This window comes from Mauremys mutica, chromosome 4, assembly GCF_020497125.1.
Source record: "Mauremys mutica isolate MM-2020 ecotype Southern chromosome 4, ASM2049712v1, whole genome shotgun sequence".
NCBI lineage: Eukaryota > Metazoa > Chordata > Testudines > Geoemydidae > Mauremys > Mauremys mutica.
Window position 1 is genome coordinate 128,980,644 of NC_059075.1, and position 18,323 is coordinate 128,998,966.

The following is an 18,323-nucleotide window of genomic DNA, read 5'->3' on the forward strand; positions in this document are numbered from 1 at the left end:
CTGCGTAGGGAGCCGTTCAAACAGGCAGCCTTCCAGCCGGGGTCTCCTAGCAGCGAGAGGCTGTCTGGGTTGGAAATACTCCCCCCGGGTGCCTGCCTCCCGGGCGCCGTTGGAAAAACGTCCACCATGTGCTCTGGGCCTAATGCCTGGTGCGTCCGTTCCTGCACTCGGAGCAGGGGATTGAAATCCGCTGTGTTCTCAGGAGCCACCCTGGCCCCCAGTGGAACTTAGAGCAATCTCAGGGCTCCGTGGACTTGCATTCTGCTCCGAATGCCTCCCTATGGGCCCAGGGAAGCAGAGAATAGCTGTAGTGCAGTGCTTTCGGGTTACCCCCTGACATGCTCCACATCCCCTCCACGCCGGGCCCTAGGGAGCTGGGAGCAGAGCCTGTATATTGAGACAGCTCTGCACTGGCTGGCGAGGGAGTCCCTGTTCCCATCACCCACGGCCCCTTGGCAATGCAAGACCAGGAGCTGCAGTATAGCTGCAGATCCATCCATTACACAGCTCTTGTTGGGTTTGTCACATGAGTTATTTGGCAAATAATTTGGGGGGCCCTTGGTCAGCTCTTTAGCCACTGCTGCCTATTCAGCCAATACGTGGCCCCAACAGACACTGGCAGCGGTTGTCAGGTGCATTATTTCATGGGTATCCTCATGCTCACCCAGCATTCCAGCTGCAATGCCCTGCAGAGCCTTTGCAGAGACAGAGGCAAGCCCAGGACCCTAGTCTGAGTCCCCAGCCCTGGAGAATGGATTAGTGAGGGCCCACAGCAACCCCAGGAGGTGCAAATCCGGAGGGGTCGTAGAGCCAGCGTCCGATCCCAAGGCTTGCATCCCCGACTGGCCCCTCGCAGCTGTTGTTATGTATTATCTGTATTACCCTAGCGCCTAGGAACCGGAGTCATGGCCCAGGACCCCACTGTGCTTGGCGCGGTACAAACACAGAACACAAAGACAGTCTGTGCCCCGGAGAGCTGACAGTTTAAGCTGTTAGGTTTTTCCACAGGCATCCTGGCAAAAGAGAGTGTTGCGGAGGGATGTGAAGGAGGAGAGGGAGCTTTGCGGGTGTTTACAGGGAGCTATGCCCCAGCGGGAGAGGAAAGCACAAAGGGGCTTGTTAGAAAATGTAACAGGAGAGTGATGGAGGCTGCCGCCATGGTCCAGTCGGAGGCAGGAGTCGCCGTCTGAAATCTTGGCAGTGGGTGAGAGGGAGGGTGGGGAGAGGCCCTGGGGCTGTTGCCAATGAAGACAGTTAGCTTATGTTCGATGCAGTAGAGATGAGGGAGGCAAAGAGAGGGGCAAGATGGCCCAAGTGACGGGCTAGGACAGGGGTGGGTAAACTTTTTTGCCCGAGGGCCACATCGGGGTCGCAAAACTTTATGCAGGGCTGGGTAGGGAAGGCTGTGCCTCCCCAAACAGCCTGGCCCCTGCCCCCTATCTGCCCCCTCCCACTTCCTGCCCCCTGACTGCCCACCCTCAGAACCTGCCACCTATCCAACCCACCCTGCTACTTTTCCCCTGACCACCCCCTCCCAGGACCCCCCAACCCTAACCCCCCGGTACCCCACCCCCTATCCACCCTCCCCCGCTCTCTGTCCCCTGACTGCCCCGACCGCTATCCAACTACCCCCCACCGCCCCCTTACCATGGCGCTCAGAGTGGCAGGAGCTTGCAGCCATGCCACCACACTGCCCCAGGAGCGGCGGGCCAGAGCGCCAGCGGCGCAGCACGCTGAGTCTGCAGGAGAGGGGGGACAGTGGGGGAGGGGCCAGGGGCTAGCCTTCCCGGCCAGGAGCTCAGGGGCTGGGCAGAACGGTCCCGCAGGCCGATGTGGCCTGTGGGCTGTAGTTTGCCCACCTCTGGGCTAGGAGGTGATCTCTGCAGCAGCACTCTGCGTGGATGTGAGCAGGGCTGGAGGGCATAGCTGGGAAAAGCAGTGGCCCATCTTCTTGACCACTTTGTTCGCTGTGGGCCACTGGCCCCCCGACAGCTGGGCTGAGGGGTCCTCTCTTTATCCTGAGTCTGTAAAGTCCCTGCAGGTCTCCCCTCCAGGGCCTGCCTTAGCTTGGTGAGACTCCTCCCAGCCCTGGCTGCTGAGGCTCCAGGAAAAGAAGCAAGGGCCTGGTTCTCCTCTCACGCCCCATTCACACCTAATCCCATTGGTGTCACATCTGATTGACAGTGGGCTGAGTAAGGAGCACAGGACCATGCTGTCCACAGACACTCCTATCCTCCAAAGCATCAGTCTCTATAGCACTAGGTGCCCAAGAGGCAGTGTGGTCTAGTGGGTGAGGCACTGGGCTGGGCGTGAGGAGACTCAGCTCTGCCACTGCGCTGCTGGATGTCCTTGGGCAACCTGGGGGTTGCAATGCCATTCACTGCACTGGCCCATTGCCCCCCCGTACCGATAGATGGCGTTGTGACCTGGCACACAGGGCGTCTGTTGCTGTGCGTGGAACACAGGAGAGTCCACCAAGAACTTGACCCCTGGCAGCACTGGGTCATACGCTGTGTGGGTAAGAAAGCGGGGAGACTTGCTGGCCGAGGGAGACCCAGGGTCCCTGCAGGAGGAGGGAGTGGGACGAGAGGGAACTGGAATTTACACCCCTCCCCAATATCTGAACTGGTGTCAGTGCTAGAGGGGCATTTTGAGCTGAGGTGCTTGGCACAGATTGGCAGGTTGGTGTGACTCACACACCCAGGGAGCATGTTGGCCTGGCAGGAAGGATGCTTACCATGTGTACTTGGCATGTAGGACGAATGGGTATCAGAGGTGTAAGGGTCTATCCTATGCATGTCTGGATCCTGCAGGTCAGCACTCTGGCTGCCAGATTTAACTGCGCTATGGCCCATGTATGAGCAAATCCCTGCATACATCTGTAACTTTAGCGCCCTCGTGGCCAAGATGGAGTCTGCTCTGCAGGCAGCTCTGGCCGAGAAGGCGCGTGCAGGAATGCAGCAGGAGAAATCCCTTCCACCCCAGGGGCACCTGTTCCAAACCCCCCAGAGTGAACACACCTACCCACAGGAAAAGTACAATGGATATAACAAAGGGAGGTATTTATTTACAGAGGTATGAGAGGAGAAAAACAACAAGGGGCAATATAGGGGGAGCAATAAAACAGGGCTGCATCCAAGCCAAGGCCCCACGGGCCCAGTGGGAGCACAGTCTGGAGGGGCAGACACTGAGCAATGCATCTGCACACAGAGTTCAGGGGCCCTGAGCAAAGTTGCAATCCAGTGGTGAGTCTTGGGTGCTCCTGGTCATCTTTGGCGCCAGTGAACTCTCCCCAGCAAACCCCTCCGGTGCCCTCTTCTGCCGCTCTCTGCAAAGCCCCACAGAGTGACCACCTCCCCACTTAACTAGCCAGCAGCCTCCCTCCTTGTTCCCAGTGCAGAGTCATAAGCCCCAGTACTCACAGCCCCATGCAGCTCTGATACTGGGTCCAGCTCTGGCCTGTCCTTCTCAGGCGATTCCTCCCTGGCCCAGTGCTCCTCCTGGCTTCTGTCCTGGGGGTGTCCCCGCTCAGCGCCTTGTCCTTTCCAGGCTTCAGGCAGGTTCTCTGCTGCTTCCTTTGCGAGGGCCTGCGGGCTGCTGCCTCTCTCTTCCTCCCACCTCCAGAGCCCCCCCTGGAGTTTCCCCTCCTTTATTCTCACTCTCCCCCTCCCCCCTAGGAAAAAGATTTAAAGGGGTCATGCTCTCTAAACCCCAAAGGGGTTTCAAATCCTACCCTGGAAACCCCGATGCCTGCAGTATCACCTACCTCCCTGCCTTGTCCCCTGTGTGTTGCCAGCGTGAATACCATGGCAGAGGGGAGAGTAGTCCACTGGCAGTAGGAGGGGTGTCCTACTGGACAGCTAAGAGACAAACGTGCCACATGGCTAACCAGTGTTGGTCTATAAGACAGTACTTCCTTGCTACATGTGGTACAGACCCAAAGAGACTTGTAAAAAGCAGACCCGGGGAGGGGACTCTGCTCTTCCAAAAAGAACTACAGAGACAAGGTGGGTGAGGTAATATCTTTTATTGGACCAACATCTGTTGGCGAGAGAGACAAGCTTTGGCGCTACACAGAGCTCTTCTTCAGGTCTGGGAAAGGTACTCTGTACTAAATACAAGGTGGAACAGATGGTTTAGCATAAGTAGTTAACACATTCACCCACCTAGTCTCGCACATATTCTCAGGGACCATTCAAGTTGAAGTGGCCCGTTACCACCTCTGCAGTCATGGGACAAACAAAGGGGGGTTAGTGGGTTACAGATTGTTGTAATACGCCATAAATCCAGTGTCTTTATTAAGATGGTGATTTTTGATGTCTAGCAATGTTATGAATTTAAGCTCCTAGGCTTGTCTTTCGAAAGCGTCATGCAGGTTTCCTGTGAGGTCGAGAACTGAGAGGTCAGATACGGAATGGTCGTTTGGTAAAAAGTGTTCGCCCGCAGGTGATTGGGTGTTTTTGTTTTTTATCATTTTACTGTGCAAGTTCATTCAAGAGTGTAGTGATTGTTTGGTTTCACCCACATAGTTGTTGGGCACTTGTGAGGTACACCACTTGTGATAGACGTGTAGGACCCATGGATCTCGAAAGATGTGTTGTGTGGTGTGTTGGTCATCGAAGCAGTGGAGCTATGTCTGCAGGATTTACATCTGTTGTTCTGGCAGTTCTGGTGCCACTTTGAGTCGGTGTGTCCTGGTCTGTGGGGAGCTTGCTTCTGATGATGAGTTTGGAGAGCATGGGGGGTTGTTTGAAGGCCAGAAGAAAGAGTTTAGGAAAGCTCTTTCAGGATGTGGTCCCCATCTAGTACAGGTTGTAACTGTTCGATGATGTCCAATGATATGGGTTCCAGTGTGGGGTTGTTCCTTGATGTGATCTGTTTCTCTGGTGGAGTGCTCTTGTTTGGTTAAGGCAGTTTTAAGTTTGTAGCCCAGGCTTCATAGATTTCCACCACACCTTAATCTATTCTAAAAGACCACGTTTTCAGTATATATACTTTGGTCCTGCTTTGAGCAGGAGATTGGACTAGATGACCTCCTGATGTCCCTTCTGTCATGGAGTGCGGGGAAGTCAGGGCCCTGCACTCCCCACTTCCTGCGATTCACCGTGACTCTCAGCCAGCCAGTAAAACAGAAGGTTTATTAGATGACAGGAACACAGTCCCAAGCAGGGCTTGTAGGTACAACCAGGACCCCTCAGCCAGGTCCCTCTGGGAGGCAAGGATCTTAGACCCCAGACTTGGGGTTCCCTGCCTCTTCCCAGCCAGCCCAAAACTGAAACCAAAAACCCCTCCAGCAGGCTCTCTCCCCCTCCTTCTCTCCCCATCTCCCTTTGTCCAGTTTCCTGGGCAAAGGTGTCGACTTGCCCCACCCCTCTTCCTGGCTCAGGTTACAGGCTCGTCCCTCACCTAAAGTCATCCCCTGCTCTCCCATCCCCCATGCAGACAGTCCCACTAAAACTAAACGACATTCCCAGGTCAATCCACTCGGCTCCCTACTGTGTCACACCTTCCAACCCTGATATTCTATGATTCTAACTCCTTACATAGTATCAGTACATATATCTCACAATGATATCAATAACCAATGTGACACTGGCTTTCAGAGGAGACATCTCATGACATTCTTGGGTGAATGAGAAAGTGCATACTGGCCTCAGGGTACACCTGTACCGCTCTGTACCTCCTTGTTGGTTGGCATTACCAGGTTCTCGGGTCACAATATGGAATGGGGCTGCTAGCTATACAGTGATACCTGGCATGTTCGCTGTCTGTGTGGAGGTGAAAAGGGACCTACATGGTCTTTGGCCTGATTTCTTGCACAGCACCTAGAGGCAGGAGATTTCAATCCTGGGTCCCATCTTCTGTTAGGGTGAATTCACTCTTTCAGTTCTGGCATTTTCTGATCTACCAGTCAAATGAATACTTAGGAAGATATGTGTGGGCCAAACCTGGCATGCACCCCTATTGATGGCAGCAGGAGATGGGCACCTGTCTTGGAGTCTGGCCCCGAAGAGCATTCAGGGTGTAATTCCAGGCGGGATCTGGATTTCAGCGGCCCCCAGAGCAAACAGAAAGTGAGGAATCTCCCTGCCCTGTTATTGTGGGGTGTGAATGTAAAAACATAAATATAAATACCCCCCGCCCCCAATATCTGGCTGGTTCTAAAGTATTTAAATCCTGACCTGGAAGAGGCCCCAGCAACAGGCAGTGATTAGCGTCGGCTGGGGTGATGGACAGGCGGCAGGCACTGCTGTGCCCGGCGCAAAACGCAGCGACTATTCTGGGCCCTGATGGCCGCAGGCAGCTGCGCTGAGTCAGCTGAAGTGCCAGACAGCAAAGCCTCTGGACGAAGGCAGGAGAGGAGCGGGGCAGCATCCTCTCTGCCCAAATGGAGTTTAGGGGTTCTCTCCCCTTCCCCTGGTTTGCCAAACCTCAGTTTCCTGCCACGAGTGGCAAGAGGAGCTCACAACACAAAGGGAGCTGGAAGTAGGGTGACCAGATGGCAAGTGTGAAAAATCGAGGGGTAATAAGTGCCTATATAAGACAAAGCCCCAAAAATTGGGAATGTCCCTATAAAATCAGGACATCTGGTCACCCTAGCTCGAACCCATCAAGCACAGCCATGGGCAAAACCAGGGCTCAGTTTGGGTTTCGATGGAAGCAAGGGGCCCCACTGATGGGAAACTGGCTGAAGTCGGGGAAAGGGGCTCTGCTGGGGGGCCTGGCCGGAGTGGAGGTGAGGGGCCCAGATGGGAGAATTGGCCTCAGTGGGGCTGAGGGCAGCTGGGGGGGACTGGCCACAGTGGGGGTGAGGACCCAGCTTGGGGGACTGGCTAGAGTGGGGGTGTGGGACTCAGAAATCATATTCAACGGTACTTAATAAAGAGGGACAAAATCACGGTGGAATGGATCAGAGGGAGCCAGGCTCAGGAGGGAGACAGAGGCTACTTCTGGGGGGATTCTGCACCAAACATTTAAAAATTCTGTTCCAAAATTTTAAAAATTCTGCATATTTTATTTGTCAAAATGACACGATATAATCACTTCAGTTTCAATTATTTTGGTAATTTATTTCAAAATACCTGTCAAGAAGTATGTCAACAATACAGACAACGGCAAAAAAGGTTCCCCCAGGAGTAGAGTTAAAGAAACCCCTATGACGACCCAGTTCCAGTTGAGGGGTGCTGGAGGGAATTGTGTGGGGCCCCTCAGAGCTCAGACACCTGCACTCCTGTCACGGACTCACAGACCGTGCCCACTCATGGCCCCGTGCAGTCCATGGGGGGTGCCCCTTTCAGTGAGACAGCCCTTCTCGGGGGTCCACTCTCTCTTGGGGTCAGGCCCCTCCACCTCCTGGAGCTGCACCTCTCTGAGCCTTAGCACGTCTGTCTCTCTCCATGGGCCCCCTCAGGGAGTCCACTCGCTCTGGACCCCCCTAGGTCTCCACCCCCGAAGGGGTTGGTACAACCCTGTTCTCTAGACCAGAGCGACTCTCAGCCAGCGTAAAACAGGAGGGTTTATCGAGCGTTGAACACAGCACAGGAAACTCTCCGGGCCTCAGGCCTGGCCTCCCTCAGCCCAGCACATCCCAATCTCCTCTACATCCAGGTGGGCTCTGCCTGCCTCCTCTCTCCAGCCCAGAACCCCCCTGCTTCCCAGCTGGGCATCTGATATCCCCGTCCCCAAGCCCCGCCTCTGTTCATTGTCTTCTCTCCAGGTAAACAGGGTTGTAAACAGGGTGGCCTGGGCCTCCTCTCAGCCCTCCTCTGGCCCCCTCTGGCTGGAACCGGCTGGTTAGGTCACTGGGATCCTCTCTTCGCAGCCCATTGTCCTCCCGCTGGCCAGAACCAGCTGTGACTCCTGAGCTGGGTCTGCGGGTCACCAGTCGCTGGGGTCTCCATCCTCCAGGCCATCGGCTGGGGTCCCAAGTTCCCTCTCTGATCCTCTGTAACAGCAAACTCCCTCTCCCCTCACCTCGTTAAACCAGTAACGCCCAGGGACACTGAGTCCCACTCCCTCCGCATGCAATGCATTGGAACACACGGAAAAACCCAAGAAACCCCCCACTTTGTCACAACTCCCATCTCCCCAGAGCCAAGCCATGCTGCACCCCCTGGCCCAGACACCAGCACCCTCTCCCTGCAGAGCCCAGACGCGGGGCACCCCCAGCCCAGAGACCAACACCCCTCCCCCGAGAGCCCAGTCGCGGGGCAGCCCCCGGCACAGACATCAGCACTCCCAGAGCCTTTACTCCCTCTAGCTTCTTTACTGTCCAACCGGGGGACATGGTGTGGTGCAGCCCTGCCCTTCCTCATCCTTTGCCAGAGCTGGCTGGTTCTGCAAGACCCTCCCCGTCCCTGGGAGAATGAGGATCAAAGTGCTCCGCTCTGCAGAGTCCAGCGGCCCCTAGTGGCAGTCGGAAATTCTGCAGGGTCAACAGGGAATTATGCAAAATTCTGCATTGCGTGGCGGAGCAGAATTCCCCCAAGGCGTAAGAGGCTGTGCATGAGCAGTTGCAGCAGGTGTGGAGGTGACCTGGGAGTAGGCTGTGGGAGAAATGCAAGCTGGGTACAGAGTTTTTGGGAGGCTATGGATGCTTAGTGAGAGAGTGGGGGGCTTCTCTCAAAGACTATTAAACTGGTTTGCTCCATTTTCCCTCTTAACAACAGGGGATACATGAATTAGAGATTTTCACCCAATAGCAGTATTGCCAACCTCAAGAGGGACGAGGGAGAAAACTTGTTTATCTTAGCCTCTAAGGATAGAACAAGAAACAATGGGCTTAAACTGCAGCAAGGGAGGTTTAGGTTGGACATTAGGAAAAAGTGCCTAACTGTCAGGGTGGTTAAACACTGGAATAAACTGCCTAGGGAGGTTGTGGAATCTCCATCTCTGGAGATAATTAAGAGTAGGTTAGATAAATGTCCATCAGGGATGGTCTAGACAGTATTTGGTCCTGCCATGAGGGCAGGGGGCTGGACCCAATGACCTCTCGAGATCCCTTCCAGCCCTACAATCTATGAATCTAAAAGAGATCAAGAATCATAGAAGATCAGGGTTGGAGGAGACCTCAGGAGGTCATCTAGTCCAACCCCCTCCTCTAAAATCCTGTGATTGGCCCCACAATCAGTGAGATTTAAAAAAAAATCATCATACTCTGTTTTTCAATGTCTTTTGCCTTCCGAACTCGTGTGTGTGTGTGTGTGTGTGTGTGTGTGTGTGTGTGTGTGTGTGTGTGTGTGTGTGTGTGTGTGTGTGTGTGTGTGAAATAATGTCCGGTTGCCAAGTCAACCTTTACTGAACACGTGCCTCTCCCTGGCTGCTTGAATGGAGGCTGCAAGTAGGCAGACATACTTCAGGAGAATTCGAAAGGAGAAGATGTTGTGTTTGGGCTACTCCTCAGTAGCAAGAGGTTAATTTCAATATAATAGTCATGCTTCTGGTAATGGTATCTCCTTATGAGGATGGATAGCCCCTCAAAAGTATCCATTCCAAAATGGAGAGCTGCCGTAGAGCAGTGGTTCCCCAACTTTAACAACCCATGAACCCCTTTCACTAAAATGTCAAGTCTCACAAACCCCCTCCTAAAAATGAATACTTCCAGGGATTTTCTCCTTTACCTGAGTATAAATTAGAAAAGCAGTGATCTTGGAAATATAAAATTGGTTTTTAGGACATGCTGATTACACACTATGTATTATTAATTATTATTTACCATGACAGTATTTTTATTACATTATGAAAATGGCAACACTCTTCCAAGATCTCACTTTCGTCGCTTGTATCACTTTGAATAAGCCTGTTATAATACAAGGCTCGTAGGTTTCATCAAGGAGTATCAGACTGAAACAGCATGAAGGGATTTAAGAAGCCAACTCAGAGTTCCTCCTACACAAGCATTCAGGTCTTGAACAGTCCAGGCAATCAACGCTCATTACAACAAAGCTTAAACTTGTTCTTCATAATAATTTTAAGAACAACACTAGCTGCCTATTTAATTTAAAAAAACAGCAAAAACTATCTACCTCCCTTTGCATTTCTTATAAGGAGTCTTGAAGTTTAAATCTCAGTGTGATAGATATGCTTGCTTTGATCTGCTTAGCTCTTGGAAGTCCAGGGGCTCCGGGCTGCTGGCCCTGGGGTCCCTAGGGACAGCTCTGTCCACCATTAGGGAATTTTTTCCCGAGAACCCCCTGTAACATTTCGCAAACCCCCAGGGGTTCACGAACCCCAGTTTGGGAACCACTGCTGTAGAGGGAAGGCATCCATGCTGGCTGGAAAAAGGGGAGGATATATGGGAAGTTCTTGTACACAGGTATAACCTAAGTACTCAGTGGAGAGCTCTGTCGTGTGACAAAGTTACAATATGATAGAAAAACCTAATTCACACACATTTAGAAATAGACTGTACAAGGCCTGTAACATGGAGCTGGCAAACGAGCAATGAACAGCGGAGAAACACAAAGCATTCTCTCTGTGCAGCACGTTTTCCAACGATTTTTGAATAATGAGGTGAGCTGTAAAGATCTTGACACACAAGAAGCTCTTTACAACATCAAGCCCCTTTCAGAGCTTTCCTTAGCTCAGTGCAGTAATTACATTCATAATCCCTAAATATGATTTAAAAAAAAAATCAAATCAGTCACATTCAAAGCATTTCAAAAATATTTTAAACCATCTTCTGTTGTTGTATAATTTTGAGAACTACATGCATGTGTATATGATCCAGTAATTACAATGAATAATTTGATTTTTAATTAATAATTGTCCAAATAACTAAAAATAAATAATTTTTTATTTTAAATAGTCTTCTCTTTCACAGCCTCCCCATCCCCCCATCAGTTCAGTCCCACCCATCGGTCCCCAACCCCTCAGTCCAGCCCCCGGAGCCTCACCTCTGCTCCTTCTAGGTTTCCTCACCCCCCATTTCCCAGGCCTGGGGGGGATGTAGTAGGGTCACCTCTCATCTCCCCTTTCCCAGGCTGGGGGGTTAGGGATGGCTCCCTCTGTCCCTACCCAGGCCAGGTGCTGGAGGAGCAAAGAGCAGAGGTCCTGCCCTGTCCATGTTTCTCACAGGATGGGAGGAGGGAACGGAGCCAGTGCTGGCTCTGCCAGCTTCCAGCAGGACCAAACTTTGCAAGGGGGCTCTAGCTTCTTGCATCAGTGCCAGACAGGCTCCAGACCCCCGTGAAATCCCATCACTCACTATAAAATCATTGGCAATACTGCAATAAACAAGCTGCACTTTGCTGCATGATTGCTGGGGGTGGGTAGTCCTAGGGCTGTGGTGTCGTTCCCCCTCACTAGGCATCGCTGGTCTGTTACCCACCTCACTACTGGTTCCCTTCTGCCCTTCGTCGCTCATAGGAGAAGATAGAGTACGTCTTCCTGATCATCTTTACCATTGAAGCCACACTCAAGATCATCGCCTATGGGTTTCTACTTCACACGGATGCCTACCTCCGAAACGGCTGGAACGTGCTGGACTTTGCCATTGTCTCTTTGGGGTAAAGGAGGGCTGGTTTGGCAGGGTGGGCAGAAAGTTTCTTAGAAAATGTCCTGTTTGTTCTTGGGGCGGGTTGTGAGATCACCGTAGGGACAGCGTGATCAGGCCCGACATCTGGAGTTGGAGCTGAAGCTGGTGGGAGCGTTTCTAGTGACTCCCCTTGAAGGAGGCTCACTTGCCTTTTCCCACACGGCACCCCTCTGCCTGAGACGACTCCCCTGAGCTCACCCGCATGCCCTCTCCACTTTTACGTCCTCCTTCGAGACCTACAGGTTCTGCACGCGGACTGGCTTTAAATCAGAGCTGGGAGAATAATTGATCATTCGATTCACTGGCCATGCCGAAAAATGGGAAAAAAGCCGTACCGAACCGTTTGGGCTCGGTCTGAGATGAGGTTATGGTTTAGCTGTGCTGGCAGGGGCCGTGGTGGGAACTTCCCCGGCCCGGCCTGTACAGGGTGAGATTGACTTTCCTTGCTTGGATATTTTTTTTTTTTACTGTCTCCTTCCCCCCTTTCCCTCCCCCTCCACATTCCTTCTCTCGCCCCCCTCCTCCCCTTTCCTCTCTCTTCCCTGTCCCACTCTCTTCCTCACCCACTCTGGCAGGCTGGTCACGGTGGTTGTGGAGCAGATCAATGTGATGCAGGGCGCACCGCTGACGGGGAAGGGCGGCTTTGACGTCAAAGCCCTGCGAGCCTTCCGCGTGCTGAGACCCCTGCGCCTGGTGTCGGGAGTGCCAAGTGGGTGAAAGCTGCCCGGACGGCAGGCGGCTCGCTGGCGGGAGGCTAGGGTCATGGCAGCTGCAGTAGGCTTCCCCTTCGCATGGGTCTGTGGCCAGCCTCCAGCTGGGTCTCGGCGGAATTCCAATTGATCAGCAAAGTCTAGATCAGGGGTGGCCAACCTGAGCCTGAGAAGGAGCCAGAATTGACCAACGTACATTGCCAAAGAGCCATAGTAATACGTCAGCAGCCTCCAATCAGCTCCCCCGACCCTGCTCCCAGCACCTCCCACCCTCCAACAGCCCCACCAATCAGCACCTCCCACTCCTCCCCACACCTCCTGATCAGCTGTTTCGCAGCATGCAGGAGGCTCGGGGGGCGGGGGGGGGGGGGAGGAGCAAGGGCATGGCAGGCTCAGAGGAGGAGGCAGGAAGGGGTGGAGTGGGGGCAGGGCCTGTGGCAGAGCCAGGGGTTGAGCAGTGAGCACCCCCCGGCACATTGGAAAGTTGGTGCCTGTAGCTCCAGCCCCAGAGACGGTGCCTATACAAGATGCCGCATGTTAACTTCTGAAGAGCCACATGTGGCTCCAGAGCCACAGGTTGGCCACCCCTCGTCTAGATAGTCCCCATGCTAGTGCCCCTCGTGGAGACATAACCCACCAGGACCCAGCAGGCGCCAATCCCACCATAGCCTGTTGTGAAAGGAGCTGGTGGGGGTCACTCCAGTGTCTAGAAGCCAGATGCCCCCATCCTGAGACCATCTCCCAGGAAGATGAACTGCGGGGACTCAGCCTTCCCCGATCCCTCTGGTGCAGTGTGAGGGGGCCTGGAGCTTCTGCTGCTTGTAATAAGATTGAGAGATTTCAGTCACCAGGGCTTTCCTTCTCGCACAGACCCCCTCCTGGGACGTGTAGGGACATATGCTGGGGAGGAAGGATGGCCTAGTGGTTAAGACACCAGTGAGAGCTGGGCCCAGGTCCCTCCCTCTCTTCCCTGCCATGTGCTGCGGTGGCAAAGCAGTTCAGTGTGTCTGTGAGATGCTGCTGTGCTGCCAGTCAGGAGGGGAGGGGGCGTGATCTGTTCCCCTTCTCTCTCTCGGCTGCAGGCCTGCAGGTGGTCCTGAACTCCATCATCAAGGCCATGGTGCCCCTGTTTCACATCGCCCTGCTGGTCCTCTTCATGATCATCATCTATGCCATCGTTGGGCAGGAGCTGTTCAAGGGAAAGATGCACAAGACCTGCTACTACATCGGGACAGGTCTGGAACGTGGGCGACCCTCCCACCAGCCGGGGGGCAGAGCGGGGAAAGGGGAATGTGGCATTGCTGCTGTGGGGTTTGTCTCTGGAGTAAATCCATCGGTGGCATAGGGAAGCCCAGCCTTGAGTGTCATCACTGGCTCTGCCAGCACAGGAGCAGGGCATGGCTATATGATGTGACTGGGAGGTGTATGGCATGGCTGGGAGGTGTATGGCATGGCTGGGGGCATTATAAGGCTATATGGCATGGTGGGGAGCTGTATGGCATGGCTGGGGGTATTATATGGCTATATGGCATGGCTGGAAGGTATATGGCATATCTAGGGGCGCTATATGGCTATATGGTGTGGCTGGGAGGGTTATGGCATGGCTGGGGGCATTATAAGGCTATATGGTATGGCTAGGAGGTATATTGCACTGCACCAGAGCCCTCCTCTGGTTGGGGCCAGGGGCTGAGGCACAAGCAGCAGCAGGAGGGTAGCTGTCGTTCTCCTCTGCTCAGCCTGACTTCTGTGCTTCCGTTTCACCCTCAGATGTCATTGCCACAGGGGAAATGGAGAAGCCATCCCCATGCGCCAGCACCGGCCACGGGCATCACTGCACCATGAACGGCACCGAGTGCAGGAGCGGGTGGCCGGGACCCAACAACGGCATCACCCACTTTGATAATTTTGGCTTTGCCATGCTGACCGTGTACCAGTGCATCACTATGGAGGGATGGACGGAAGTCCTCTACTGGGTAGGTGCAGGCCTCAGGCCTAAGCCTGCTGGCTGTGAGGGAGGAGACGCTGGCACGCTCTTTGAACAAGAACATGGCACTAAATGGATTGGGCTTCCCAAAGGGTGGGAATCCCTCTGGGACAGCGAGCTCCGCAGACTCTGCAGCTACTGGATGATGTATCCACTGAGTGATGCTCCCAGGGAGAAGGTGACACCCGCCAGTGCAGCAGAGTGTTTGAACCCTGCCTACCCAAGAGAGTCCCTGTCCCAGTACCGCTGAGATTCTCAAATGAACCCCACCCTTGCCTTAAAAGACAGGAGCCTAGTGGGAGCGAGTCCTCGGACGGCTCCACAGCTCTGGAGCTCAGGTATAAGTGACCATAAACTTGCCCTCCAAGCCACGAAGAATGGTAGGGGAGGAAGGATGGTGTGATGGCTCAGGGACAGGCTGGGAATTGCAGAGCTGAGTCCCAGTCCCGCCTCTGCCTCTGGAGAACACTTGGTGTGTTACCCTTCTGGGCATCCTTTGTTCTCAGGAGTGTGGGGTGAGGGCAGCTTGAGACACAGGGTGCTGGGCCAGCGTCTGATGTTGTATCTGGTGGCTTTTAATAATACCACCATCTAGCTCTTATACAGTGCTTTTCACCAGCAGATCTTAAAGCATTTCACCATCGTTAACCCCTCCCCCCCGGGAGGGAGGCAGGACAGTGCTATTATCCCCATTGCACAGATGGGGAGCTGAAGCCCAGAGGCTAAGTGACTTGCATAAGGTCACACAAGGAGCCTGTGGCAGAGTAGGGAATTGGGTTTTCAAAGCCTTAAACCAGTGCCCTAACCACTGGGTTCCTGGGAGGAAGGCTGGTCAATGAGTAGGGACAAGTCTGAAACCTGGGAGAACCAGGGTCAATTCCCTGCTCTGCCACAGACTCTCATTGTGACCTTGGGCAAGTCTCTTAGTCGTTCTGTGGTTCAGTTCCCCATGCGTAAAGACTGTGAGGTGCTCAGCTACTCCAGCAATGGGCTTACCTGAGCCAGGTGGATTTGGTTCTCCCCCTGGATCTTCATCTGCCTCTCTCCTGCTCAGGTGAATGACGCCATCGGGAATGAGTGGCCGTGGATCTATTTCGTCAGCCTCATTCTGCTGGGCTCTTTCTTCGTTCTCAACCTGGTGCTGGGCGTGCTCAGCGGGTAAGGCATGTGGGCTGCACGGTGCCACCCTCCTTTCTCTCTGTCCCAGCAGGGGTCTGCCCCGAGGGAGGGGCTGGGTCCTTAGTGAGTTTGGGGATATGAACAGGACGGTTAAAAAACCCCTTCAGGCTTTTTCTTCTCTTTTCTTCTTCCCTTCTTCCTTGGTACCTTGGCTACCAAGGCTATCAAGCCTTGGCTTCCCTTTTCTCTTGGAGAACTCTTTGGATGACTCAGGAATGTGGAGCAGGGGCGCTCTCAGCCCCTAATTGAAGGGACAGGATGGAAGAATTCCTAATGCAGAGAGCTTTTCTCCCCAGCCTTAACAAAACCAGACAATGAACACATTGTAATTGTTCAGTTGTATTGTGGTAGCACCTAGTAGCCCCCATCCTGGCCCAGAACAAAAAGACAGTCCCTGCCCCAACGGCAGTTTTAAATAGTCCCTGTAAAATTCCCTTCCCTTCTCAGGGTATGTCTACACTACAAGACTATTTCGAATCAACTTAAGTCGAATTTGTGGAATCGACCTTATGAAGTCGAATTTGTGTATCCACACTAAAAACACTAATTCGACTGTGTGAGTTCACAGTAACGGGGCCAGCGTCGAATTTGGAAGCGGTGCACTGTGGGAAGCTATCCCACAGTTCCTGCACTCCCCGCTGCCCATTGGAATTCTGGGATTTCCCTCCAATGCCTGCTGGGGGGAAAAATGTGTTGAGGGTGGTTTTGGGTAACTGTCATCATTGAACCGTCAATCACGCCCTCCCTCCCTCCCTCCCTCCCCGAAAGCGCCTGCGGGCAATCTGTTCGTGCACTTTTCTGCTCAGTGACAGCACGGGCACCACAGCACTGCGAGCACGGAGCCCGCGGCAGTTATGGCCGTTGTCAACTCCTCGCACTTTATCGTCCACCTCTTCCACAGTCAGCTGCTGAGAAATCGGGCTACTTTTCAATGGTGCTGCGAGCACTGGTGGACCATGGGGGACGTTTTACCAACATCAACGTCGGGTGGCCAGGCAAAGTTCACGACGCGCGTGTTTTCAGGAACTCTGCTCTGTTTAGACGCCTGCAGGAAGGTAGTTTCTTCCCGGACCACAAAATAAGTCTTGGGAATGTGCAGATGCCTATAGTGCTCCTCGGGGACCCAGCCTACCCGCTAATGCCCTGGCTCGTGAAGCCCTATGCAGGCACCTTGCACAGCGACAAGGAACTCTTCAAGTACCAGCGAGCAGCGAGCAGCGTGACCTGTGACTGTTCAGTTTCTTTACAGAGAAGCTGAACCTGCCCCTGTTTCTTTACCAAGTTACTGTTGACTAGCATCTGCAGTTACATACCCCGTCCACCCTGCTTCCCCCACTTCCAACACACATTTAAAAATAAAATACATGTTCCACTGTAACTTTACAAAGGTTTCTTTATTGATGACTTTGCATTAAAGGGTTGAAACTGGGATGCAGACTGTGCTGGGTAGGGTGTGCGGTGATGTAAAGACCACCTCTAAACTCGAGGAATGACAGGCTCCTGCTCCCAGAGCGGTCTACAGTGCCGGACTGGTTGTTTCAACGGAGCCTGCCATCCCTCCTTTTTGGGACTCTGTGTGCGGGGGCTATGTGGCCTTGTGGCGGGGGAGGATGGATACAGATTCCTCTGCTGCGTGGCTCTGTGGTCCAGGACAGGGACCATTGCATGAGATCTGTAACCCCCCTCCCCCGCTACAAAGTCACGTACCCCCCCACCCACACAGAACCTGCAAACCACCTCCCATACCGACCAGGGTGCCTACTGACTGCACTGTGTGTGTGACCTGCTGTTGATCCTGCCCCCGTCTCTGTACCCTGCTAAAGGTGACTGTCCTATGCAATACCCTACCCCCTTCCCCACCCACCCCTTCAAACGCAGCATTGTGTAAAAAAGCATGACGGAAACAGTAATTAACAGCAAAGTATTTTTAATAATTAACCAGACAGTCAGGGGATGAAACTGGGATTGGGGCTAGGGTGAGTCAGGAAGGGAAGGAATTCTCAAAAGTTAGGGTATGAGAGCTTTTGTGTACTTGAGCACTCTGCTGGGGTGCAGTGACAGTTTTCACGGCCCCTGGCGCCACTCCTTCTGGTTACTTTGGGTGACGGGAGGTATGGGACTTTGTGGCGGGGGAGGGCGGTTGCAGATACACTGCAGGGGGGCTCTGTCCTCCTGGCTGCGGTCCTGCAGAACATCCACAAGGCGCCGGAGCATGTCCGTTTGCTCCCTCATTAGTCCAAGCAGCGTTTGAGTCGCCTGCTTGTCTTCCTCACGCCACCTCTCCTCCCGTTCGCTGTGTGAGCGCTGGTACAGAGAAAGGGTCTCCCTCCACTGGCTCTGCTGGTCCGCCTCGGCTCGGGAGCACCCCATAACTTCAGCGATCATCTCGTCCCGTGTCTTTCTCTTTCACCGCCTAATCTTTGCCAGCCTCTGTGAGGGGGATGCTGTGGCAGGTCTGGAGACAGTCGAAGCTGTGTGATGGGAAAGAGGGAGTGAATTCCTTGCAAAGATACATTTCTGCGAACAATGAACACAGTCTAGTCTGTGTCTGTGAACAACACCATGCACAGCATCTATCTCATCCGCACTCCTGCAGCAGGCAATCCGGAAAGCATAAACTCTGCCCCTGTTCCACCCCATCGCAGTGTCCCCCGACCCTTGGAATTCCGGGTTGAGATCCCAGTGCCTGATGGTGCAAATTTCATTGTCGCGGGTGGTTCTGGGTACATGTAGTCACTCATTCCTTCCTCCGGGAAAGCAACGCCAGACAATCATTTCGAGCCCGTTTTCCCTGGATTGCCCTGGCAGATGCCATAGCGTGGCAACCATGGAGCCTGTTTTGCCTCTTGTCACTGTCACCGTATGTGTACTAGATGCCGCGGACTGAGGCGATTCAGCAGCGCTACACAGCAGC

At 53.7% G+C, this 18,323-nt stretch overlaps 1 protein-coding gene across 3 annotated transcripts in view; it reads left to right on the forward strand.

Annotated features, from left to right (window-relative positions):
* Positions 1–18,323, forward strand: part of CACNA1S (calcium voltage-gated channel subunit alpha1 S) — a 120,259-nt gene that overhangs the window by 17,413 nt on the left and 84,523 nt on the right. The window contains exons 3-7 of one of the 3 annotated variants that reach the window (XM_045014196.1): positions 11,368–11,507; positions 12,112–12,245; positions 13,329–13,481; positions 14,014–14,219; positions 15,285–15,388. In XM_045014196.1, the coding sequence (XP_044870131.1) occupies positions 11,368–11,507; positions 12,112–12,245; positions 13,329–13,481; positions 14,014–14,219; positions 15,285–15,388 (737 nt within the window). Of the gene's footprint in view, positions 1–11,367; positions 11,508–12,111; positions 12,246–13,328; positions 13,482–13,603; positions 13,688–14,013; positions 14,220–15,284; positions 15,389–18,323 lie in introns of those variants that run through there. The other 2 variants (XM_045014197.1, XM_045014198.1) reach the window with 2 other exon arrangements.